The sequence below is a fragment of the Scyliorhinus torazame genome, chromosome 22 (assembly GCF_047496885.1).
Source record: "Scyliorhinus torazame isolate Kashiwa2021f chromosome 22, sScyTor2.1, whole genome shotgun sequence".
NCBI classification, from domain to species: Eukaryota; Metazoa; Chordata; class Chondrichthyes; order Carcharhiniformes; family Scyliorhinidae; genus Scyliorhinus; species Scyliorhinus torazame.
Window position 1 is genome coordinate 3,935,820 of NC_092728.1, and position 24,428 is coordinate 3,960,247.

General features: G+C 54.8%; 1 protein-coding gene and 1 long non-coding RNA gene across 2 annotated transcripts in view; both read left to right on the plus strand.

Annotated features, from left to right (window-relative positions):
* The first annotated feature begins 4,590 nt into the window (after positions 1 to 4,590).
* LOC140398885 (uncharacterized) lies at positions 4,591 to 7,401 on the plus strand. Its single transcript, XR_011937596.1, has 2 exons — positions 4,591 to 4,677; positions 6,989 to 7,401. It is a non-coding gene; the product is annotated as an uncharacterized lncRNA (long non-coding RNA).
* A 2,203-nt stretch (positions 7,402 to 9,604) lies between these two features.
* The window catches only part of apex2 (APEX nuclease (apurinic/apyrimidinic endonuclease) 2), a 43,073-nt gene continuing 28,249 nt past the window's right edge, over positions 9,605 to 24,428 (plus strand). Inside the window, exon 1 of the mRNA XM_072488989.1 lies at positions 9,605 to 10,474. Within this exon, the coding sequence (XP_072345090.1) occupies positions 10,324 to 10,474 (151 nt within the window). The 5' untranslated portion in view covers positions 9,605 to 10,323. The remainder of the gene's footprint in view (positions 10,475 to 24,428) is intronic.

Consider the following 24,428-nt stretch of genomic DNA (forward strand, 5'->3'; position numbering starts at 1 on the left):
GTCTCACTCTCCCCAGAGAGTAACTTCCTCTCCTCCCCCCCCCCCCCCCCCCTCCCCCACACACTGTCTGACCCAATGGTCTCCCCTCTCGCCGCCCGGCTCCACCACCTTTGTAAACGAGGCAGGAGGGGGATTGGGGGTGGAGGAGACAAAAAAAAAACTCCCCTCCCCAAACACAATAACCAGGAGGAGAAACCTGCCGTAATCCCCCCCCCCTATAGAGTCTAATAATGACGAACTATGTCTAATATTACAGTCTAATAATGAGGAACTATGTCTAATATTACAGTCTAATGAGGAACTATGTCTAATATTACAGTCTAATAATGAGGAGCTATGTCTAATATTACAGTCTAATGAGGAACTATGTCTAATATTACAGTCTAATAATGAGGAACTATGTCTAATATTACAGTCTAATAATGAGGAGCTATGTCTAATATTACAGTCTAATGAGGAGCTATGTCTAATATTACAGTCTAATAATGAGGAACTATGTCTAATATTACAGTCTAATAATGAAGAACTATGTCTAATATTACAGTCTAATGAGGAACTATGTCTAATATTACAGTCTAATAATGAAGAACTGTCTAATATTACAGTCTAATAATGAGGAGCTATGTCTAATATTACAGTCTAATGAGGAACTATGTCTAATATTACAGTCTAATGAGGAGCTATGTCTAATATTACAGTCTAATGAGGAGCTATGTCTAATATTACAGTCTAATAATGAAGAACTGTCTAATATTACAGTCTAATAATGAGGAACTATGTCTAATATTACAGTCTAATAATGAGGAACTATGTCTAATATTACAGTCTAATAATGAAGAACTGTCTAATATTACAGTCTAATAATGAGGAACTATGTCTAATATTACAGTCTAATGAGGAACTATGTCTAATATTACAGTCTAATGAGGAACTACGTCTAATATTACAGTCTAATAATGAGGAACTATGTCTAATATACAGTCTAATAATGAGGAACTATGTCTAATATTACAGTCTAATAATGAAGAACTATGTCTAATATTACAGTCTAATAATGAGGAACTATGTCTAATATTACAGTCTAATGAGGAACTATGTCTAATATTACAGTCTAATAATGAGGAACTATGTCTAATATACAGTCTAATAATGAGGAACTATGTCTAATATACAGTCTAATAATGAGGAACTATGTCTAATATACAGTCTAATAATGAGGAACTATGTCTAATATTACAGTCTAATAATGAAGAACTATGTCTAATATTACAGTCTAATAATGAGGAACTATGTCTAATATTACAGTCTAATGAGGAACTATGTCTAATATTACAGTCTAATAATGAGGAACTATGTCTAATATACAGTCTAATAATGAGGAACTATGTCTAATATACAGTCTAATAATGAGGAACTATGTCTAATATTACAGTCTAATAATGAGGAACTATGTCTAATATTACAGTCTAATAATGAAGAGCTATGTCTAATATTACAGTCTAATGAGGAACTATGTCTAATATTACAGTCTAATAATGATGAACTATGTCTAATATTACAGTCTAATGTACTATGTCTAATATTACAGTCTAATGAGGAACTATGTCTAATATTACAGTCTAATAAGGAGGAGCTATGTCTAATATTACAGTCTAATAATGAGGAACTATGTCTAATATACAGTCTAATAATGAGGAACTATGTTTAATATTACAGTCTAATAATGAGGAACTATGTCTAATATTAGTCTAATAATGAGGAACTATGTCTAATATTACGGTCTAATAATGAGGAACTATGTCTAATGTTACAGTCTAATAATGAGGAACTATGTCTAATATTACAGTCTAATGAGGAACTATGTCTAATATTACAGTCTAATAATGAGGAACTATGTCTAATATTACAGTCTAATAATGAAGAACTAGGTCTAATATTACAGTCTAATAATGAAGAACACTGTCTAATATTACAGTCTAATAATGAGGAACTATGTCTAATATTACAGTCTAATGAGGAACTATGTCTAATATTACAGTCTAATAATGAGGAACTATGTCTAATATTACAGTCTAATAATGAAGAACTATGTCTAATATTACAGTCTAATAATGAAGAACTGTCTAATATTACAGTCTAATAATGAGGAACTATGTCTAATATTACAGTCTAATGAGGAACTATGTCTAATGTGACAGTCTAATAATGAGGAACAATGTCTAATATTACAGTCTAATAATGAGGAACTATGTCTAATATTACAGTCTAATAATGAGGAACTATGTCTAATATTACAGTGTAATGAGGAACTATGTCTAATATTACAGTCTAATAATGAGGAACTATGTCTAATATTACAGTCTAATGAGGAACTATGTCTAATATTACAGTCTAATAATGAGGAACTATGTCTAATATTACAGTCTAATAATGAGGAACTATGTCTAATATTACAGTCTAATAATGAGGAACTATGTCTAATATTACAGTCTAATAATGAGGAACTATGTCTAATATTACAGTCTAATGAGGAACTATGTCTAATGTTACAGTCTAATAATGAGGAACTATGTCTAATATTACAGTCTAATGAGGAACTATGTCTAATGTTACAGTCTAATAATGAGGAACTATGTCTAATACTGTCTAATGAGGAACTATGTCTAATATTACAGTCTAATAATGAGGAACTATATCTAATATTACAGTCTAATAATGAGGAACTATGTCTAATATTACAGTCTAATAATGAAGAACTATGTCTAATATTACAGTCTAATAATGAAGAACTATGTCTAATATTACAGTCTAATGAGGAACTATGTCTAATGTTACAGTCTAATAATGAAGAACTATGTCTAATATTACAGTCTATTAATGAGGAACTATGTCTAATGTTACAGACTTATAATGAAGAACTATGTCTAATATTACAGTCTATTAATGAGGAACTATGTCTAATATTACAGTCTAATAATGAGGAACTATGTCTAATATTACAGTCTATTAATGAGGAACTATGTCTAATATTACAGTCTAATAATGAGGAACTATGTCTAATATTACAGTCTAATGAGGAACTATGTCTAATATTACAGTCTAATAATGAGGAACTATGTCTAATATACAGTCTAATAATGAAGAACTGTCTAATATTACAGTCTATTAATGAGGAACTATGTCTAATATTACAGTCTAATAATGAGGAACTATGTCTAATATTACAGTCTAATGAGGAACTATGTCTAATATTACAGTCTAATAATGAAGAACTATGTCTAATATTACAGTCTAATGAGGAACTATGTCTAATGTTACAGTCTAATAATGAAGAACTATGTCTAATATTACAGTCTATTAATGAGGAACTATGTCTAATGTTACAGACTTATAATGAAGAACTATGTCTAATATTACAGTCTATTAATGAGGAACTATGTCTAATATTACAGTCTAATAATGAGGAACTATGTCTAATATTACAGTCTAATAATGAGGAACTATGTCTAATATTACAGTCTAATGAGGAACTATGTCTAATATTACAGTCTAATAATGAGGAACTATGTCTAATATACAGTCTAATAATGAAGAACTGTCTAATATACAGTCTAATAATGAAGAACTGTCTGATATACAGTCTAATAATGAGGAACTATGTCTAATATACCGCCTAATAATGAAGAACTGTCTAATATACAGTCTAATGAGGAACTATGTCTAATATTACAGTCTAATAATGAGGAACTGTCTAATTTTACAGTCTAATAATGAGGAACTATGTCTAATATTACAGTCTATTAATGAGGAACTATGCCTAATATTACAGTCTAATAATGAAGAACTATGTCTGATATTACAGTCTAATGAGGAACTATGTCTAATATTACAGTCTAATGAGGAACTATGTCTAATATTACAGTCTAATAATGAAGAACGATGTCTAATATTACAGTCTAATAATGAAGAACTATGTCTAATATTACAGTCTAATGAGAAATGTCTAATATTACAGTCTAATAATGAAGAACTATGTCTAATATTACAGTCTAATAATGAAGAACTATGTCTAATATTACAGTCTAATGAGGAATGTCTAATATTAGTCTAATAATGAAGAACTATGTCTAATACAGTCTAATAATGAAGAATTATGTCTAATATTACAGTCTAATAATGAAGAACTATGTCTAATATTACAGTCTAATGAGGAATGTCTAATATTAGTCTAATAATGAAGAACTATGTCTAATATTACAGTCTAATAATGAAGAACTATGTCTAATATTACAGTCTAATGAGGAATGTCTAATATTAGTCTAATAATGAAGAACTATGTCTAATACAGTCTAATAATGAAGAATTATGTCTAATATTACAGTCTAATAATGAGGAACTATGTCTAATATTACAGTCTAATGAGGAATGTCTAATATTACAGACTAATAATGAGGAACTATGTCTAATATTACAGTCTAATGAGGAATGTCTAATATTACAGTCTAATGAGGAATGTCTAATATTACAGTCTAATGAGGAATGTCTAGTATTACAGTCCCTGTTGAAGTGATTAATTTTCCACCCTTTATTGTGTTTTTGTAGAACTGCAGTCACCTGATCCAGACAATCGAGGACACGGGGACAATCATGAGGGAGATTCGGGATTTAGAAGAGCAGGTGGGTGGGGGAGTATCGGAGGTTCAGCTCTGAATCCAGGCTGACGGGAGTTGAGGATGGAGCTGCCGGGATCGATGAGGGATGTTGTGTTTGGGTTTTCAGACGAGCAAAAGGAGAGCACGTGGGACTGGGTGTAAATACTTTATTCTTTGATGAGATGTGGGCGTGGCTGGGCTGGCCCAGCATTTCTTGCCCATCCCAAATTGCCCTTAAACTGCGCGCCTGGCTTGGCCACTGCAGGGGGCAGTAAAGAGTTAATCACTGCTGAGGGTCTGGAGTCACGTGTAGGCCAGACCGGGTAAAGCCAGCAGATTTCCTTCGCTAAGGGGGAGCAAGCGGGGTCAGGCTATTGAGTTGAATGATCAGCTGTGATAATGAATGGCTGACCGGCTTTGACGGGCCGAATGGCCTCCTGCTATTTTCTGTGTTTCTAAAGGACATTTGTGAAGCAGGTGGGTGTTCACAACAATCTGCTGTGATAGGATTGTAACCAGGGGTTTCTCGCCCAGTCACAGCCCCACTACTCCACCGCATTTGAAGGCAAATGATATGTTGACCTTTAGTGGCAAGAGGATTTGAGTACAGGATGCCTTGGTGAGACCGTGCTTGAATATTGTGTCTGATTCTGGTCTCCTTGTCTAAGGAAGGAGGTATTGGCCTCAGGATCACCAGGCTGCTTTGTGGGGGGGGGGGGGGGGGGGGGCAGGTTTATCTATGAGGAGAGATTGTGGAGTCTTGGCCTGTACCCCGACCGAGAGGTGATCTCATTGAAGTGTTAAAAGATTGTCATTGGGCTCGACAGGGTAGATACAGGAGGGTGGGGAAGAAGCAGGGACGCAGCTCCGAATAAGGGACAGACCGTTCAGGACGAGGAGGAATTTCTTTGCTCACAGGGTGGTGAGTCTTTGGGATTCTCTGACCCAACGCTGGGCCATTGGGCACATTCACGCAGAGATGGTGACATTGCCAGATTATCCAGGGACATGGTGAGCGCGGGGGCGGGGTGAGTGGGCGCGGGGCGGGGTGAGTGGGCGCGGGGCGGGGTGAGTGGGCGCGGGGCGGGGTGAGTGGGCGCGGGGCGGGGTGAGTGGGCGCGGGGCGGGGTGAGTGGGCGCGGGGCGGGGTGAGTGGGCGCGGGGCGGGGTGAGTGGGCGCGGGGCGGGGTGAGTGGGCGCGGGGCGGGGTGAGTGGGCGCGGGGCGGGGTGAGTGGGGGCGGGGTGAGTGGGCGCGGGGCGGGGTGAGTGGGCGCGGGGCGGGGTGAGTGGGCGCGGGGCGGGGTGAGTGGGCGCGGGGCGGGGTGGCGGGGGGCGGGGCGGGGTGGCGGGGGGCGGGGCGAGTGGGGGCGGGGCGCGTGAGGGGAGGGCGCGGCAGGGCGCGTGAGGGGAGGGCGGGCGGGGCGCGTGAGGGGAGGGCGTGGCGGGGCGCGTGAGGGGAGGGGGCGAGAGAGTGCGCGGCGGGGCGAGTGAGAGCGCGCGGCGGGGTGGGAGAGAGTGCGGCGGGACGGCTGGCGTGACAGAGTATTGGCCAGGGCCTAGTTGAATGGAGGTGCCGGTTTGAAGGGCCGAATAGTCACCTCCTCTCTAGGCAGTGTCAGGGATGGTTGATCTGTCACCCCCAAGGTTTACTGGTAGTTTTATAGCTTTTGTGTGTCTGATAATGTTTGAATACCATTCTCCAGGAAAATGTTTGTGACAGTTCTGTCATGTGACAGTAGCTTTAAGAAATGGTTGTCTATCAAATAGCTGCAGTGATGTCAGAGTGGGTGGAGCTGGGCTGTCTGTGTTTCACTTTCGTTTTTGAGCAGGCAGCTACAGGGTGTGTTTAGTTTCGTTTTGAGAGCTGGATAGCTGCAGGAAAAGCAAGCAGCTGTATCAGGATCTCTCTGCAATCTAAAGACTTTCCAGATCATTTGGGTGATTTCAAACTGATAACTGCTCTCAGTAGAGAATTTAAACCTGATCTCTGTTAAAAAGGGTCTTTTGTCTTGTGGATGTAGCAGCGAAAGATGAAAGGTTATTATAGAATATTGTATCTGTGGTGTTGATAGTTAAGATGTTTAAAGTGTTAACTGGTTTCATAAACAAAGTGTTTTAATTTAAAAGTACTCTCTGTGGCATCACACCTGCAGAGTGGGCCGTGTGCTCCCCATAACCACAATCTATTAAAAGTTGTGGGTCAGATGAACTCCATCATACACTTTGGGGTTCTCTAAACCCTGGTCCATACAGTTCTCCCGTATCTCCTTCGCTTTCCTGCGTGTGGCCTGGATGTTCCAATGTGGAGAAAACAAATATCTCTGTTGTTTTGCAGATCGAGTCCGAAATTGGGAAGCAGACACTGAGCAACTTGGAGAAAATAAAGGCCGATCATGAAGCTATTAAACAGGACAATCAGTCACTGATGGCGAAAGTGAAGCCGCCCTAACTCTGGCAAAGCAGGAATAGATCGGGCCTGTCTTTATTGACAGGATAATGGATGAATAATTGAAGCTGGAAAATGGTTAGATTAGTACAGAGGAGCCAACATGCTACCTTCCTGGGCCCCATTGGCCATGGACCAAGTACCTGCAGAATCCCCCTGACACAGTCGCAGGCATCCAGGGGACCTCACTTTACTCGGAGGCCACACTGTTTGGCCAGAAACGATAAACCCCCTCAGCACCGTGAATATCCTGTAACTATTGTCAAAAATGTCACAAAATAAAAACTAAAACCTTGCCACAATCTCTGTAAATGTTCGGTGACCTTGGCTGCTGTTTGACCAGTTCTGCAATTGGGTTTTCTGCTCTATAGCTGGGCGGGGGGCGGGGGGGCGCGGGGGGGTGACGAGGTTGTGAATTGGAAAATGGCAACAACCCAGAAGCTTGTGAAATATTTTCAAAATGTTGGGAGGTATGATCAGTAAGTTTGTAGATGACATGAAAATTGGTGGAGTGGTAACCAGTGAGGAGCAGGACTTTGGATTACAGGGTGATATAGACGGGCTGCTGAGGTGGACAGAAGAGTGGCAAATGGAATTTAACCATGAAAAGTTGCGGTGATGCATTTTGGGAGGACTAACAAAGCCAGGGAATATACAATGAATGGTCGGACGCGAGGAAAACAGGGGACCAGAGGGACCTTGGTGAGCATGTCCACAGGTCTCTGAAGACAGCAGGACAGGTAGATAAGGTGGTTAACGAGGCTTATGGAATTCTTGCTCTATTAACTGAGGCATTGAATAGGGAGGTTATGCTGGAGCTGTATAAACCGCTGGTTAGGCCCCAGCTGGAGCACTGTGCGCAGTTCTGGTCACCATGGGAAGGAAGTGATTGCACTGAAGAGGGTGCAGAGGAGATTCACCAGGATGGTGCCCTGGGCTGGAGTTACAGTTATCAATAGAGACTGGATATGTTGGGGTTGTTTTCCTTGGAGCAGAGAAGGCTGAGGGGGTCCCTGACTGAGGTGGACAAAATTATGATGGAAATAGAAAGGATGGAAAGGAAGAAACGGTTTCCCTGAATGGAGGGTCAGTAACCAGGGGGGGGCTTAGATTTAAGGTAAGGGGCAGGAGGTTTCGAGGGGATTTGAGGGGAAACTTTTTCACCCAGAGGGTTGTGGGAGTCTGGAACCTGCTGCCTGAAAGGGTGGTGGAGGCGGGAACCCTCACAACACTTAACAAATATTAAATGAGTATTTGGAATACTTTGGGTTCCTGGTGGGCGGCACGGACAGGATGGGCCGAAAGGTCTCCTGTAAAACATGCCAGAGGAGCAGCAAAGATCCCAACACAACAGCAGGGGGCAGGAAGCTGGCTTCCAAAACAGTCCTGACTCCTCCCGGCCGCTGGTGTCGCTGTTCCGGTGTGCTGACTCCTCCCGGCCGCTGGTGTCGCTGTTCCGGTGTGCTGACTCCTCCCGGCCGCTGGTGTCGCTGTTCCCGGTGTCCTGACTCCTCCCGGCCGCTGGTGTCGCTGTTCCCGGTGTCCTGACACCTCCCGGCCGCTGGCGTCGCTGTTCCCGGTGTCCTGACACCTCCCGGCCGCTGGTGTCGCTGTTCCCGGTGTCCTGACACCTCCCGGCCGCTGGTGTCGCTGTTCCCGGTGTCCTGTCTCCTCCCGGCCGCTGGTGTCGCTGTTCCCGGTGTCCTGACTCCTCCGGCCGCTGGTCCCTGTGTCATCACTCTTCCCGGTCGCTGTTCCCGGTGTCCTGACAGCTCCCGGCCGCTGGTGTCGCTGTTCCCGGTGTCCTGACTCCTCCGGCCGCTGGTGTCGCTGTTCCCGGTGTCCTGACACCTCCCGGCCGCTGGTGTCGCTGTTCCCGGTGTCCTGACTCCTCCGGCCGCTGGTGTCGCTGTTCCCGGTGTTCTGACACCTCCCGGCCGCTGGTGTCGCTGTTCCGGGTGTCCTGACTCCTCCAGCCGCTGGTGTCGCTGGTCCCTGTGTCCTGACACCTCCCAGCCGCTGGTGTCGCTATTTCGGTGTCCTGACTCCTCCGGCCGCTGGTGTCACTGTTCCCTGTGTCATCACTCTTCCCGGCCGCTGGTGTCCCTGTTCCCGGTGTCCTGACTCCTCCCGGCCGCTGGTGTCGCTGTTCCCGGTGTCCTGACTCCTCCCGGCCGCTGGTGTCGCTGTTCCCGGTGTCCTGACTCCTCCGGCCGCTGGTGTCGCAGTTCCCGGTGTTCTGACACCTCCCGGCCGCTGGTGTCGCTGTTTCCGGTGTACTGACTCCTCCGGCCGCTGTTGTCGCTATTTCCGGTGTCCTGACTCCTCCGGCCGCTGGTGTCGCTGTTCCCGGTGTCCTGTCTCCTCCCGGCCGCTGGTGTCGCTGTTCCCGGTGTCCTGACTCCTCCCGGCCGCTGGTGTCGCTGTTTCCGGTGTCCTGTCTCCTCCCGGCCGCATGCGTCGCTGTTTCCGGTGTCCTGACACCTCCCGGCCGCTGGTGTCGCTGTTTCCGGTGTCCTGTCTCCTCTCGGCCGCTGGTGTCGCTACTTCCGGTGTCCTGAGTCCTCCCGGCCGCTGGAGTCGCTACTTCCGGTGTCCTGAGTCCTCCCGGCCGCTGGCGTCGCTGTTTCCGGTGTCCTGTCTCCTCCCGGCCGTTGACGTCGCTGTTCCCGGTGTCCTGTCTCCTCCCGGCCGCTGGCGTCGCTGTTTCCGGTGTCCTGTCTCCTCCCGGCCGTTGACGTCGCTGTTTCCGGTGTCCTGTCTCCTCCCGGCCGCTGGCGTCGCTGTTTCCGGTGTCCTGTCTCCTCCCGGCCGTTGACGTCGCTGTTCCCGGTGTCCTGTCTCCTTCCGGCCGCTGGCGTCGCTGTTCCCGGTGTCCTGTCTCCTTCCGGCCGTTGACGTCGCTGTTTCCGGTGTCCTGTCTCCTCCCGGCCGCTGGCGTCGCTGTTTCCGGTGTCCTGTCTCCTCCCGGCCGCTGACGTCGCTGTTCCCGGTTACCTGTCTCCTTCCGGCCGTTGACGTCGCTGTTTCCGGTGTCCTGTCTCCTCCCGGCCGCTGGTGTCGCTGTTTCCGGTGTGCTGACTCCTCTGGCCGCTGGTGTCGCTGTTTCCGGTGTCCTGTCTCCTCCCGGCCGCTGGTGTCGCTGTTTCCGGTGTGCTGACTCCTCCCGGCCGCTGGTGTCGCTGTTTCCGGTGTGCTGACTCCTCCCGGCCGCTGGCGCTGCGATGGCGACCCGGCTGCGCCCCCGCAGTGGGCCCGGGCTGCGGCTGGTTTGCTGGAATGTGAACGGGATCCGCGCGCGCGGGAAGCGGATATTTTCGCTGCTGCGGAAACTGGAGGCGGAAATAATCTGTTTACAGGAGACCAAAGTGACCCGTGAGTGACCCCAGTGTGACCCCAGTGAACTCCAGAGTGACCCCAGTGAACTCCAGAGTGACCCCAGTGTGACCCCAGTAAACTCCAGAGTGACCCCAGTGAACGCCAGAGTGAGCAGTGGCCAGAGGGAGACGGGGAAATTGGCCAGAGGGACACTGGGGAAAGTGGCCAGAGGGAGACGGGGGAAAGTGGCCAGAGGGAGACGGGGGAAAGTGGCCAGAGGGAGACGGGGGAAAGTGGCCAGAGGGAGACGGGGAAAGTGGCCAGAGGGACACTGGGGAAAGTGGCCAGAGGGAGACGGGGAAAGTGGCGAGAGGGAGACGGGGAAAGTGGCCAGAGGGACACTGGGGAAAGTGGCCAGAGGGAGACGGGGAAAGTGGCCAGAGGGACACTGGGGAAAGTGGCCAGAGGGAGACGGAGAAAGTGGCCAGAGGGAGACGGGGGAAAGTGGCCAGAGGGAGACGGGGGAAAGTGGCCAGAGGGAGACGGGGGAAAGTGGCCAGAGGGACACTGGGCAAAGTGGCCAGAGGGAGACGGAGAAAGTGGCCAGAGGGAGACGGGGAAAGTGGCCAGAGGGAGACGGGAGAAAGTGGCCAGAGGGACACTGGGGAAAGTGGCCAGAGGGAGACGGAGAAAGTGGCCAGAGGGAGACGGGGAAAGTGGCCAGAGGGACACTGGGGAAAGTGGCCAGAGGGAGACGGAGAAAGTGGCCAGAGGGAGACGGGGAAAGTGGCCAGAGGGAGACGGGGGAAAGTGGCCAGAGGGACACTGGGGAAAGTGGCCAGAGGGAGACGGAGAAAGTGGCCAGAGGGAGACGGGGAAAGTGGCCAGAGGGAGACGGGAGAAAGTGGCCAGAGGGACACTGGGGAAAGTGGCCAGAGGGACACTGGGGAAAGTGACCAGAGGGAGACGGGGAAAGTGGCCAGAGGGAGACGGGGGAAAGTGGCCAGAGGGACACTGGGGAAAGTGGCCAGAGGGAGACGGAGAAAGTGGCCAGAGGGAGACGGGGGAAAGTGGCCAGAGGGAGACGGGGGAAAGTGGCCAGAGGGAGACGGGAGAAAGTGGCCAGAGGGACACTGGGGAAAGTGGCCAGAGGGACACTGGGGAAAGTGGCCAGAGGGAGACGCGGAAAGTGGCCAGAGGGACACTGGGGAAAGTGGCCAGAGGGAGACGGGGAAAGTGGCCAGAGGGAGACGGGGAAATTGGCCAGAGGGACACTGGGGAAAGTGGCCAGAGGGAGACGGGAGAAAGTGGCCAGAGGGAGACGGGGAAAGTGGCCAGAGGGACACTGGGGAAAGTGGCCAGAGGGAGACGGGGGAAAGTGGCCAGAGGGACACTGGGGAAAGTGGCCAGAGGGAGACGGGGGAAAGTGGCCAGAGGGAGACGGGAGAAAGTGGCCAGAGGGAGACGGGGAAAGTGGCCAGAGGGACACTGGGGAAAGTGGCCAGAGGGAAACGGGGGAAAGTGGCCAGAGGGAGACGGGAGAAAGTGGCCAGAGGGAGATGGGAGAAAGTGGCCAGAGGGAGACGGGAGAAAGTGGCCAGAGGGAGACGGGAGAAAGTGGCCAGAGGGAGATGGGAGAAAGTGGCCAGAGGGAGACGGGAGAAAGTGGCCAGAGGGAGACGGGAGAAAGTGGCCAGAGGGAGACGGGGAAAGTGGCCAGAGGGACACTGGGGAAAGTGGCCAGAGGGAGACGGGGGAAAGTGGCCAGAGGGACACTGGGGAAAGTGGCCAGAGGGAGACGGGAGAAAGTGGCCAGAGGGAGACGGGAGAAAGTGGCCAGAGGGAGACGGGAGAAAGTGGCCAGAGGGAGACGGGGAAAGTGGCGAGAGGGAGACGGGGAAAGTGGCCAGAGGGACACTGGGGAAAGTGGCCAGAGGGAGACGGGGGAAAGTGGCCAGAGGGAGACGGGAGAAAGTGGCCAGAGGGAGACGGGGAAAGTGGCCAGAGGGACACTGGGGAAAGTGGCCAGAGGGAGACGGGGAAAGTGGCCAGAGGGAGACGGGGAAATTGGCCAGAGGGAGACGGGAGAAAGTGGCCAGAGGGAGACGGGGGAAAGTGGCCAGAGGGACACTGGGGAAAGTGGCCAGAGGGAGACGGGGAAAGTGGCCAGAGGGACACTGGGGAAAGTGGCCAGAGGGAGACGGGGAAAGTGGCCAGAGGGAGACGGGGAAATTGGCCAGAGGGACACTGGGGAAAGTGGCCAGAGGGAGACGGGAGAAAGTGGCCAGAGGGAGACGGGGAAAGTGGCCAGAGGGACACTGGGGAAAGTGGCCAGAGGGATACGGGGGAAAGTGGCCAGAGGGACACTGGGGAAAGTGGCCAGAGGGAGACGGGAGAAAGTGGCCAGAGGGAGACGGGAGAAAGTGGCCAGAGGGAGACGGGAGAAAGTGGCCAGAGGGACACTGGGGAAAGTGGCCAGAGGGAGACGGGGGAAAGTGGCCAGAGGGAGACGGGAGAAAGTGGCCAGAGGGAGACGGGAGAAAGTGGCCAGAGGGAGACGGGAGAAAGTGGCCAGAGGGAGACGGGAGAAAGTGGCCAGAGGGAGACGGGGAAAGTGGCCAGAGGGACACTGGGGAAAGTGGCCAGAGGGAGACGGGGAAAGTGGCCAGAGGGAGACGGGAGAAAGTGGCCAGAGGGAGACGGGGAAAGTGGCCAGAGGGACACTGGGGAAAGTGGCCAGAGGGAGACGGGGGAAAGTGGCCAGAGGGACACTGGGGAAAGTGGCCAGAGGGAGACGGGAGAAAGTGGCCAGAGGGAGACGGGAGAAAGTGGCCAGAGGGAGACGTGGAAAGTGGCCAGAGGGAGACGGGGGAAAGTGGCCAGAGGGACACTGGGGAAAGTGGCCAGAGGGAGACGGGGGAATGTGGCCAGAGGGAGACGGGGAAAGTGGCCAGAGGGAGACGGGCGAAATTGGCCAGAGGGAGACGGGAGAAAGTGGCCAGAGGGAGACGGGAGAAAGTGGCCAGAGGGAGACGGGGAAAGTGGCCAGAGGGACACTGGGGAAAGTGGCCAGAGGGAGACGGGGGAAAGTGGCCAGAGGGAGACGGGGGAAAGTGGCCAGAGGGACACTGGGGAAAGTGGCCAGAGGGAGACGGGGAAAGTGGCCAGAGGGAGACGGGAGAAATTGGCCAGAGGGAGACGGGAGAAAGTGGCCAGAGGGAGACGGGGAAAGTGGCCAGAGGGAGACGGGGGAAAGTGGCCAGAGGGAGACGGGGGAAAGTGGCCAGAGGGAGACGGGGAAAGTGGCCAGAGGGAGACGGGGAAAGTGGCCAGAGGGAGACGGGGAAAGTGGCCAGAGGGAGACGGGGAAAGTTGCCAGAGGGAGACGGGGAAAGTGGCCAGAGGGAGACGGGGGAAAGTGGCCAGAGGGACACTGGGGAAAGTGGCCAGAGGGAGACGGGGGAAATTGGCCAGAGGGACACTGGGGAAAGTGGCCAGAGGGAGACGGGGAAAGTGGCCAGAGGGAGACGGGGGAAATTGGCCAGAGGGACACTGGGGAAAGTGGCCAGAGGGAGACGGGAGAAAGTCGCCAGAGGGAGACGGGGGAAAGTGGCCAGAGGGACACTGGGGAAAGTGGCCAGAGGGAGACGGGGGAAAGTGGCCAGAGGGAGACGGGGGAAAGTGGCCAGAGGGAGACGGGGGAAAGTGGCCAGAGGGAGACGGGGGAAAGTGGCCAGAGGGAGACGGGGGAAAGTGGCCAGAGGGAGACGGGGGAAAGTGGCCAGAGGGAGACGGGGGAAAGTGGCCAGAGGGAGACGGGGGAAAGTGGCCAGAGGGAGACGGGGGAAAGTGGCCAGAGGGACACTGGGGAAAGTGGCCAGAGGGAGACGGGGGAAAGTGGCCAGAGGGAGACGGGGGAAAGTGGCCAGAGGGAGACGGGGAAAGTGGCCAGAGGGACACTGGGGAAAGTGGCCAGAGGGAGACGGGGGAAAGTGGCCAGAGGGAGACGGGGAAAGTGGCCAGAGGGACACTGGGGAAAGTGGCCAGAGGGACACTGGGGAAAGTGGCCAGAGGGAGACGGAGAAAGTGGCCAGAGGGAGACGGGGGAAAGTGGCCAGAGGGAGACGGGGGAAAGTGGCCAGAGGGAGACGGGGGAAAGTGGCCAGAGGGACACTGGGCAAAGTGGCCAGAGGGAGACGGAGAAAGTGGCCAGAGGGAGACGGGGAAAGTGGCCAGAGGGAGACGGGAGAAAGTGGCCAGAGGGACACTGGGGAAAGTGGCCAGAGGGAGACGGAGAAAGTGGCCAGAGGGAGACGGGGAAAGTGGCCAGAGGGACACTGGGGAAAGTGGCCAGAGGGAGACGGAGAAAGTGGCCAGAGGGAGACGGGGAAAGTGGCCAGAGGGAGACGGGGGAAAGTGGCCAGAGGGACACTGGGGAAAGTGGCCAGAGGGAGACGGAGAAAGTGGCCAGAGGGAGACGGGGAAAGTGGCCAGAGGGAGACGGGAGAAAGTGGCCAGAGGGACACTGGGGAAAGTGGCCAGAGGGACACTGGGGAAAGTGGCCAGAGGGAGACGGGGAAAGTGGCCAGAGGGAGACGGGGGAAAGTGGCCAGAGGGACACTGGGGAAAGTGGCCAGAGGGAGACGGAGAAAGTGGCCAGAGGGAGACGGGGGAAAGTGGCCAGAGGGAGACGGGGGAAAGTGGCCAGAGGGAGACGGGAGAAAGTGGCCAGAGGGACACTGGGGAAAGTGGCCAGAGGGACACTGGGGAAAGTGGCCAGAGGGAGACGCGGAAAGTGGCCAGAGGGACACTGGGGAAAGTGGCCAGAGGGAGACGGGAGAAAGTGGCCAGAGGGAGACGGGGAAAGTGGCCAGAGGGACACTGGGGAAAGTGGCCAGAGGGAAACGGGGGAAAGTGGCCAGAGGGAGACGGGAGAAAGTGGCCAGAGGGAGACGGGAGAAAGTGGCCAGAGGGAGACGGGAGAAAGTGGCCAGAGGGACACTGGGGAAAGTGGCCAGAGGGAGACGGGGGAAAGTGGCCAGAGGGAGACGGGAGAAAGTGGCCAGAGGGAGATGGGAGAAAGTGGCCAGAGGGAGACGGGAGAAAGTGGCCAGAGGGAGACGGGAGAAAGTGGCCAGAGGGAGATGGGGAAAGTGGCCAGAGGGACACTGGGGAAAGTGGCCAGAGGGAGACGGGGGAAAGTGGCCAGAGGGACACTGGGGAAAGTGGCCAGAGGGAGACGGGAGAAAGTGGCCAGAGGGAGACGGGAGAAAGTGGCCAGAGGGAGACGGGAGAAAGTGGCCAGAGGGAGACGGGGAAAGTGGCGAGAGGGAGACGGGGAAAGTGGCCAGAGGGACACTGGGGAAAGTGGCCAGAGGGAGACGGGGGAAAGTGGCCAGAGGGAGACGGGAGAAAGTGGCCAGAGGGAGACGGGGAAAGTGGCCAGAGGGAGACGGGGAAATTGGCCAGAGGGAGACGGGAGAAAGTGGCCAGAGGGAGACGGGGGAAAGTGGCCAGAGGGACACTGGGGAAAGTGGCCAGAGGGAGACGGGGAAAGTGGCCAGAGGGACACTGGGGAAAGTGGCCAGAGGGAGACGGGGAAAGTGGCCAGAGGGAGACGGGGAAATTGGCCAGAGGGACACTGGGGAAAGTGGCCAGAGGGAGACGGGAGAAAGTGGCCAGAGGGAGACGGGGAAAGTGACCAGAGGGACACTGGGGAAAGTGGCCAGAGGGAGACGGGGGAAAGTGGCCAGAGGGACACTGGGGAAAGTGGCCAGAGGGAGACGGGAGAAAGTGGCCAGAGGGAGACGGGAGAAAGTGGCGAGAGGGAGACGGGAGAAAGTGGCCAGAGGGACACTGGGGAAAGTGGCCAGAGGGAGACGGGGGAAAGTGGCCAGAGGGAGACGGGAGAAAGTGGCCAGAGGGAGACGGGAGAAAGTGGCCAGAGGGAGACGGGAGAAAGTGGCCAGAGGGAGACGGGAGAAAGTGGCCAGAGGGAGACGGGGAAAGTGGCCAGAGGGACACTGGGGAAAGTGGCCAGAGGGAGACGGGGGAAAGTGGCCAGAGGGACACTGGGGAAAGTGGCCAGAGGGAGACGGGAGAAAGTGGCCAGAGGGAGACGGGAGAAAGTGGCCAGAGGGAGACGTGGAAAGTGGCCAGAGGGAGACGGGGGAAAGTGGCCAGAGGGACACTGGGGAAAGTGGCCAGAGGGAGACGGGGGAATGTGGCCAGAGGGAGACGGGTAAAGTGGCCAGAGGGAGACGGGCGAAATTGGCCAGAGGGAGACGGGAGAAAGTGGCCAGAGGGAGACGGGGAAAGTGGCCAGAGGGACACTGGGGAAAGTGGCCAGAGGGAGACGGGGGAAAGTGGCCAGAGGGAGACGGGGGAAAGTGGCCAGAGGGACACTGGGGAAAGTGGCCAGAGGGACACTGGGCAAAGTGGCCAGAGGGAGACGGAGAAAGTGGCCAGAGGGAGACGGGGAAAGTGGCCAGAGGGAGACGGGAGAAAGTGGCCAGAGGGACACTGGGGAAAGTGGCCAGAGGGAGACGGAGAAAGTGGCCAGAGGGAGACGGGGAAAGTGGCCAGAGGGACACTGGGGAAAGTGGCCAGAGGGAGACGGAGAAAGTGGCCAGAGGGAGACGGGGAAAGTGGCCAGAGGGAGACGGGGGAAAGTGGCCAGAGGGACACTGGGGAAAGTGGCCAGAGGGAGACGGAGAAAGTGGCCAGAGGGAGACGGGGAAAGTGGCCAGAGGGAGACGGGAGAAAGTGGCCAGAGGGACACTGGGGAAAGTGGCCAGAGGGACACTGGGGAAAGTGGCCAGAGGGAGACGGGGAAAGTGGCCAGAGGGAGACGGGGGAAAGTGGCCAGAGGGACACTGGGGAAAGTGGCCAGAGGGAGACGGAGAAAGTGGCCAGAGGGAGACGGGGGAAAGTGGCCAGAGGGAGACGGGGGAAAGTGGCCAGAGGGAGACGGGAGAAAGTGGCCAGAGGGACACTGGGGAAAGTGGCCAGAGGGACACTGGGGAAAGTGGCCAGAGGGAGACGCGGAAAGTGGCCAGAGGGACACTGGGGAAAGTGGCCAGAGGGAGACGGGAGAAAGTGGCCAGAGGGAGACGGGGAAAGTGGCCAGAGGGACACTGGGGAAAGTGGCCAGAGGGAAACGGGGGAAAGTGGCCAGAGGGAGACGGGAGAAAGTGGCCAGAGGGAGACGGGAGAAAGTGGCCAGAGGGAGACGGGAGAAAGTGGCCAGAGGGACACTGGGGAAAGTGGCCAGAGGGAGACGGGGGAAAGTGGCCAGAGGGAGACGGGAGAAAGTGGCCAGAGGGAGATGGGAGAAAGTGGCCAGAGGGAGACGGGAGAAAGTGGCCAGAGGGAGACGGGAGAAAGTGGCCAGAGGGAGATGGGGAAAGTGGCCAGAGGGACACTGGGGAAAGTGGCCAGAGGGAGACGGGGGAAAGTGGCCAGAGGGACACTGGGGAAAGTGGCCAGAGGGAGACGGGAGAAAGTGGCCAGAGGGAGACGGGAGAAAGTGGCCAGAGGGAGACGGGAGAAAGTGGCCAGAGGGAGACGGGGAAAGTGGCGAGAGGGAGACGGGGAAAGTGGCCAGAGGGACACTGGGGAAAGTGGCCAGAGGGAGACGGGGGAAAGTGGCCAGAGGGAGACAGGAGAAAGTGGCCAGAGGGAGACGGGGAAAGTGGCCAGAGGGAGACGGGGAAATTGGCCAGAGGGAGACGGGAGAAAGTGGCCAGAGGGAGACGGGGGAAAGTGGCCAGAGGGACACTGGGGAAAGTGGCCAGAGGGAGACGGGGAAAGTGGCCAGAGGGACACTGGGGAAAGTGGCCAGAGGGAGACGGGGAAAGTGGCCAGAGGGAGACGGGGAAATTGGCCAGAGGTACACTGGGGAAAGTGGCCAGAGGGAGACGGGAGAAAGTGGCCAGAGGGAGACGGGGAAAGTGGCCAGAGGGACACTGGGGAAAGTGGCCAGAGGGAGACGGGGGAAAGTGGCCAGAGGGACACTGGGGAAAGTGGCCAGAGGGAGACGGGAGAAAGTGGCCAGAGGGAGACGGGAGAAAGTGGCCAGAGGGAGACGGGAGAAAGTGGCCAGAGGGACACTGGGGAAAGTGGCCAGAGGGAGACGGGGGAAAGTGGCCAGAGGGAGACGGGAGAAAGTGGCCAGAGGGAGACGGGAGAAAGTGGCCAGAGGGAGACGGGAGAAAGTGGCCAGAGGGAGACGGGAGAAAGTGGCCAGAGGGAGACGGTGAAAGTGGCCAGAGGGACACTGGGGAAAGTGGCCAGAGGGAGACGGGGGAAAGTGGCCAGAGGGACACTGGGGAAAGTGGCCAGAGGGAGACGGGAGAAAGTGGCCAGAGGGAGACGGGAGAAAGTGGCCAGAGGGAGACGTGGAAAGTGGCCAGAGGGAGACGGGGGAAAGTGGCCAGAGGGACACTGGGGAAAGTGGCCAGAGGGAGACGGGGGAATGTGGCCAGAGGGAGACGGGGAAAGTGGCCAGAGGGAGACGGGCGAAATTGGCCAGAGGGAGACGGGAGAAAGTGGCCAGAGGGAGACGGGGAAAGATGCCAGAGGGACACTGGGGAAAGTGGCCAGAGGGAGACGGGGGAAAGTGGCCAGAGGGAGACGGGGGAAAGTGGCCAGAGGGACACTGGGGAAAGTGGCCAGAGGGAGACGGGGAAAGTGGCCAGAGGGAGACGGGAGAAAGTGGCCAGAGGGAGACGGGAGAAAGTGGCCAGAGGGAGACGGGGAAAGTGGCCAGAGGGACACTGGGGAAAGTGGCCAGAGGGAGACGGGGGAAAGTGGCCAGAGGGACACTGGGGAAAGTGGCCAGAGGGAGACGGGAGAAAGTGGCCAGAGGGAGACGGGGAAAGTGGCCAGAGGGAGACGTGGAAAGTGGCCAGAGGGAGACGGGGGAAAGTGGCCAGAGGGACACTGGGGAAAGTGGCCAGAGGGAGACGGGGGAATGTGGCCAGAGGGAGACGGGGAAAGTGGCCAGAGGGAGACGGGCGAAATTGGCCAGAGGGAGACGGGAGAAAGTGGCCAGAGGGAGACGGGGAAAGTGGCCAGAGGGACACTGGGGAAAGTGGCCAGAGGGAGACGGGGGAAAGTGGCCAGAGGGAGACGGGGGAAAGTGGCCAGAGGGACACTGGGGAAAGTGGCCAGAGGGAGACGGGGAAAGTGGCCAGAGGGAGACGGGAGAAATTGGCCAGAGGGAGACGGGAGAAAGTGGCCAGAGGGAGACGGGAGAAAGTGGCCAGAGGGACACTGGGGAAAGTGGCCAGAGGGAGACGGGGAAAGTGGCCAGAGGGAGACGGGGAAAGTGGCCAGAGGGAGACGGGGAAAGTGGCCAGAGGGAGACGGGGGAAAGTGGCCAGAGGGAGACGGGGGAAAGTGGCCAGAGGGAGACGGGGAAAGTGGCCAGAGGGAGACGGGGAAAGTGGCCAGAGGGAGACGGGGAAAGTGGCCAGAGGGAGACGGGGAAAGTGGCCAGAGGGAGACGGGGAAAGTGGCCAGAGGGAGACGGGGAAATTGGCCAGAGGGACACTGGGGAAATTGGCCAGAGGGAGACGGGGGAAATTGGCCAGAGGGACACTGGGGAAAGTGGCCAGAGGGAGACGGGAGAAAGTGGCCAGAGGGACACTGGGGAAAGTGGCCAGAGGGAGACGGGGAAATTGGCCAAAGGGAGACGGGGAAATTGGCCAAAGGGAGACGGGAGAAAGTGGCCAGAGGGAGACGGGGAAAGTGGCCAGAGGGAGACAGGGAAAGTGGCCAGAGGGAGACGGGGAAAGTGGCCAGAGGGAGACAGGGAAAGTGGCCAGAGGGAGACGGGGAAAGTGGCCAGAGGGAGACAGGGAAAGTGGCCAGAGGGAGACGGGGAAAGTGGCCAGAGGGAGACGGGGAAAGTGGCCAGAGGGAGACGGGGAAAGTGGCCAGAGGGAGACGGGGAAAGTGGCCAGAGGGACACTGGGGAAAGTGGCCAGAGGGAGACGGGGGAAAGTGGCCAGAGGGAGACGGGGGAAATTGGCCAGAGGGAGACGGGAGAAAGTGGCCAGAGGGAGACGGGGAAAGTGGCCAGAGGGACACTGGGGAAAGTGGCCAGAGGGAGACGGGGGAAAGTGGCCAGAGGGAGACGGGGAAAGTGGCCAGAGGGACACTGGGGAAAGTGACCAGAGGGAGACGGGGGAAATTGGCCAGAGGGAGACGGGGGAAAGTGGCCAGAGGGAGACGGGGGAAAGTGGCCAGAGGGAGACGGGGAAAGTGGCCAGAGGGAGACGGGGAAAGTGGCCAGAGGGAGACGGGGAAAGTGGCCAGAGGGAGACGGGGAAAGTGGCCAGAGGGAGACGGGGAAATTGGCCAGAGGGACACTGGGGAAATTGGCCAGAGGGAGACGGGGGAAATTGGCCAGAGGGACACTGGGGAAAGTGGCCAGAGGGAGACGGGAGAAAGTGGCCAGAGGGACACTGGGGAAAGTGGCCAGAGGGAGACGGGGGAAATTGGCCAGAGGGAGACGGGAGAAAGTGGCCAGAGGGAGACGGGGAAAGTGGCCAGAGGGAGACGGGGAAAGTGGCCAGAGGGAGACGGGGAAAGTGGCCAGAGGGAGACGGGGAAAGTGGCCAGAGGGAGACGGGGAAATTGGCCAGAGGGACACTGGGGAAAGTGGCCAGAGGGAGACGGGGAAAGTGGCCAGAGGGAGACGGGGAAATTGGCCAGAGGGACACTGGGGAAATTGGCCAGAGGGACACTGGGGAAAGTGGCCAGAGGGAGACGGGAGAAAGTGGCCAGAGGGACACTGGGGAAAGTGGCCAGAGGGAGACGGGGAAAGTGGCCACCTGAACAGAACCGTGAGTGAGCTCCTAATGGGGCTTTTCACTGTCGGGAGTGAGCGGCAGGGATGTGGGGACCGAGAGGAAATATTCGAGAGGGATACCAGGGTGCACAAAATTCTTGGAGCGGCAGATAGCACTAGAATAGTAACGAAGATTGGGGCGTTACGGAGTGGAGTGAAGAAGATTAGGGAGTTAAGGAAAAGAGTGAAGAAGATTGGGAGAGTTAGAGGCACAGGTTACTCTGACTCAAGGAAGGACAGGACTGGGTGTCAAACATTCCCGGGTACAAGGTGTTCAGAAAAGATAGGAAATCAGAAGGGGTGGGATGATGGAGGAGGGGACGGGGGTGAAGGAGTAAGGGGTGGGGGTGAAGGAGGAGGGGATGGGGGTGAAGGAGGAGGGGTGGGGGTGAAGGAGGAGGGGATGGGGGATGAAGGGGGAGGGTTGGGGTGAAGGAGGAGGGCTGAGGGTGAAGGAGGAGGGGTGGGGTGGAGGGATGGAGGTGAAGGCGGTGGGGTGAAGGAATAGGGGTGGGGGTGAAGGCGGAGGGGTGGGGGTGAAGGCGGAGGGGTAGGGTTGAAGGTGGAGGGTGAGTGGGTGACGGAGGAAGGGGAGGGATGAGGGTGAAGGAGGAGGGGGAGTGGTGAAGGAGGAGGGGTGGGGTGAAGGAGGAGGGGTGGGGTGAAGGAGGAGGGGGAGGGGTGAAGGAGGAGGGGTGGGGGTGGAGGGGGAGGGATGAAGGAGGAGGGGGAGGGGTGAAGGCGGTGGGGTGGAGGAGGAGGGGTGGGGTGGAGGAGGGGGAGGGGTGGGGTAGAGGAGGGGGGAGGGATGGAGGTGAAGGCGGAGGGGGAGGGGTGAAGGAGGAGGGGGAGGAGTGAAGGGGAGGGGTGAAGGGGGAGGGGTGAAGGAGGAGGGGTGGGGGGTGAAGGAGGAGGGGTGGGGTGGAGGGGTGGGGTGGAGGAGGGGGAGGGATGGAGGTGAAGGAGGAGGGGGAGGGGTGAAGGAGGAGGGGGAGGAGTGGAGGAGGGGGAGGAGTGAAGGAGGAGGGGAGGGGTGGAGGAGGGGGAGGGGTGGAGGAGGAGGGGGGGTGGGGTGGGGTGGAGGAGGGGGAGGGATGGAGGTGAAGGAGGAGGGGGAGGAGTGAAGGAGGAGGGGGAGGAGTGAAGGAGGAGGGGGAGGAGTGAAGGAGGAGGGGGAGGAGTGAAGGAGGAGGGGGAGGAGTGAAGGAGGAGGGGTGGGGATGAAGGAGGAGGGGTGGGGATGAAGGAGGAGGGGGAGGAGTGAAGGAGGAAGGGTGGGGGTGAAGGAGGAGGGGGAGGAGTGAAGGAGGAGGGGTGGGGATGAAGGAGGAGGGGGAGGAGTGAAGGAGGAAGGGGTGGGGGTGAAGGAGGAGGGGGAGGAGTGAAGGAGGAGGGATGGAGGTGAAGGTCAGTGGGGTGAAGGCGGAGGGATGGGGTATCAGGGAGAAGCATTGCAGGGCTAGGAAGAGGATGTCCCGGAGGATGTCCCAGAGGATTCAAGGACAGAATCTATGAGCTGGAGGTCAGGAACAATGACTTTGCTCAGTGAGGCCTACAGACCGTCGGCTATTGAGAAGAATGGAGAAGAACAACATGTAGGGAAGTTACAGAGATACAAACATTATCGAGCGGTTGTAATGGGGGCTATCCGAATGCAGACTGGGGCAGCAGGTGTGTAAAGGGCAGAGGGGCAAAGGTTTTGAGATTGTGTTAAGAGAGTCCAGGCGAACCAGAGGAAGAATAATTAATTGGGGGAGAGCTGATTTGAGTGGGGCGAGAACGGGGCTGGGCCGGTTAGACCGGATGGAGAATGTGTCGCTGAATAATGGGGTTCCTTCAAAACAAGGAATGGTCTGGACACGACAAGGTGGAAAAGGGAAAGGCAATTCGGAGCTCCCTGGATGGAAACGGGAGATAGAAATTAAGATAAAGAACAAAAAATGTGCTTGCGACAGGTGTCAGGTAGAAAATACAGGTGAGACCCGAGAGGCAGGTTCAGAGGGAGGGGAAAAATCTCACTGGAGAAGTGAAGAGGGAGTTTGAGATAAAGGGAAATCCCAGAGTCTTCGACAGACAGGTAAATAGTAAAGGGGGGGGGAAGAGGAGGGGAGACCGAAAAGGGAATTTACACATGGAGCCAGGGGGCATGACTGACGTATTAAATGGATATTTTGCATCTGTCTTTACCAGGGAGGTAGATGGTAACAAAGACGAGGAAATCCTGTCCATCGGCAGCATTGTGGTTAGCACAATTGCTTCACAGCTCCAAGGTCCCAGGTTCGATTCCGGCTTGGGTCACTGTCTGTGTGGAGTCTGCACATCCTCCCCGTGTGTGCGTGGGTTTCCTCCGGGTGCTCCGGTTTCCTCCCACAGTCCAGAGATGTGCAGGTTAGGCGGATTGGCCGCGATAAATTGCCCTGAGTGTCCAAAATTGCCCTTAGTGTTGGGTGGGGGTACTGGGTTTTGGGGATAGGGTGGGGGTGTGGGCTTGGGTAGGGTGCTCTTTCCAAGAGCCGGTGCAGACTCGATGGGCCGAATGGCCTCCTTCTGCACTGTAAATTCTATGATCGGAGGGTTCAAAATCAACAAGGAATAAGTATCAGATGAAATGTCAGCACAGAAATTTGGCCAGGCACCGGACCCGATGAGATGAACCCGGGGAGGTGCCAGGGGACTGGAGAATTGCAAATGCTATGTCCTTGCTCAATAAACGTTGTAAAGACGGGCCCCAGCAGTTCGAAACCAGTCAGTTTGACATCTGTGATGGGCAAACTTTGAGCACCAATTATTCAGGATAGAATAGGTAGTCACATGGAAAAATGTGGGTTGATTGGGAAAGAGGAAATTGTGTTTAACTAACAGGCTGGAGTTTTTGAGGAGGTAACAGAGGGTCGATGAGGGTAAGGTTGTTGATGTGGTGTACATGGACCTTCAGAAGGTATTCACTATGATGCCACACAACAGACTTGGGAAAAGTTATAACTCCTGGGATAAAATTGACAACAGCAACATGGGTACAGAATTGGAAACCGTAACGGTAAATGGGTAATTTTCGGGCTGGTTGAAGGTTTGCAGTGTCCCACAGTGGTCGATAATTGGACTCTTGCTTTTCCTGATGTATATTACTGATCTCGATCTTGATGTGAAAGTTGT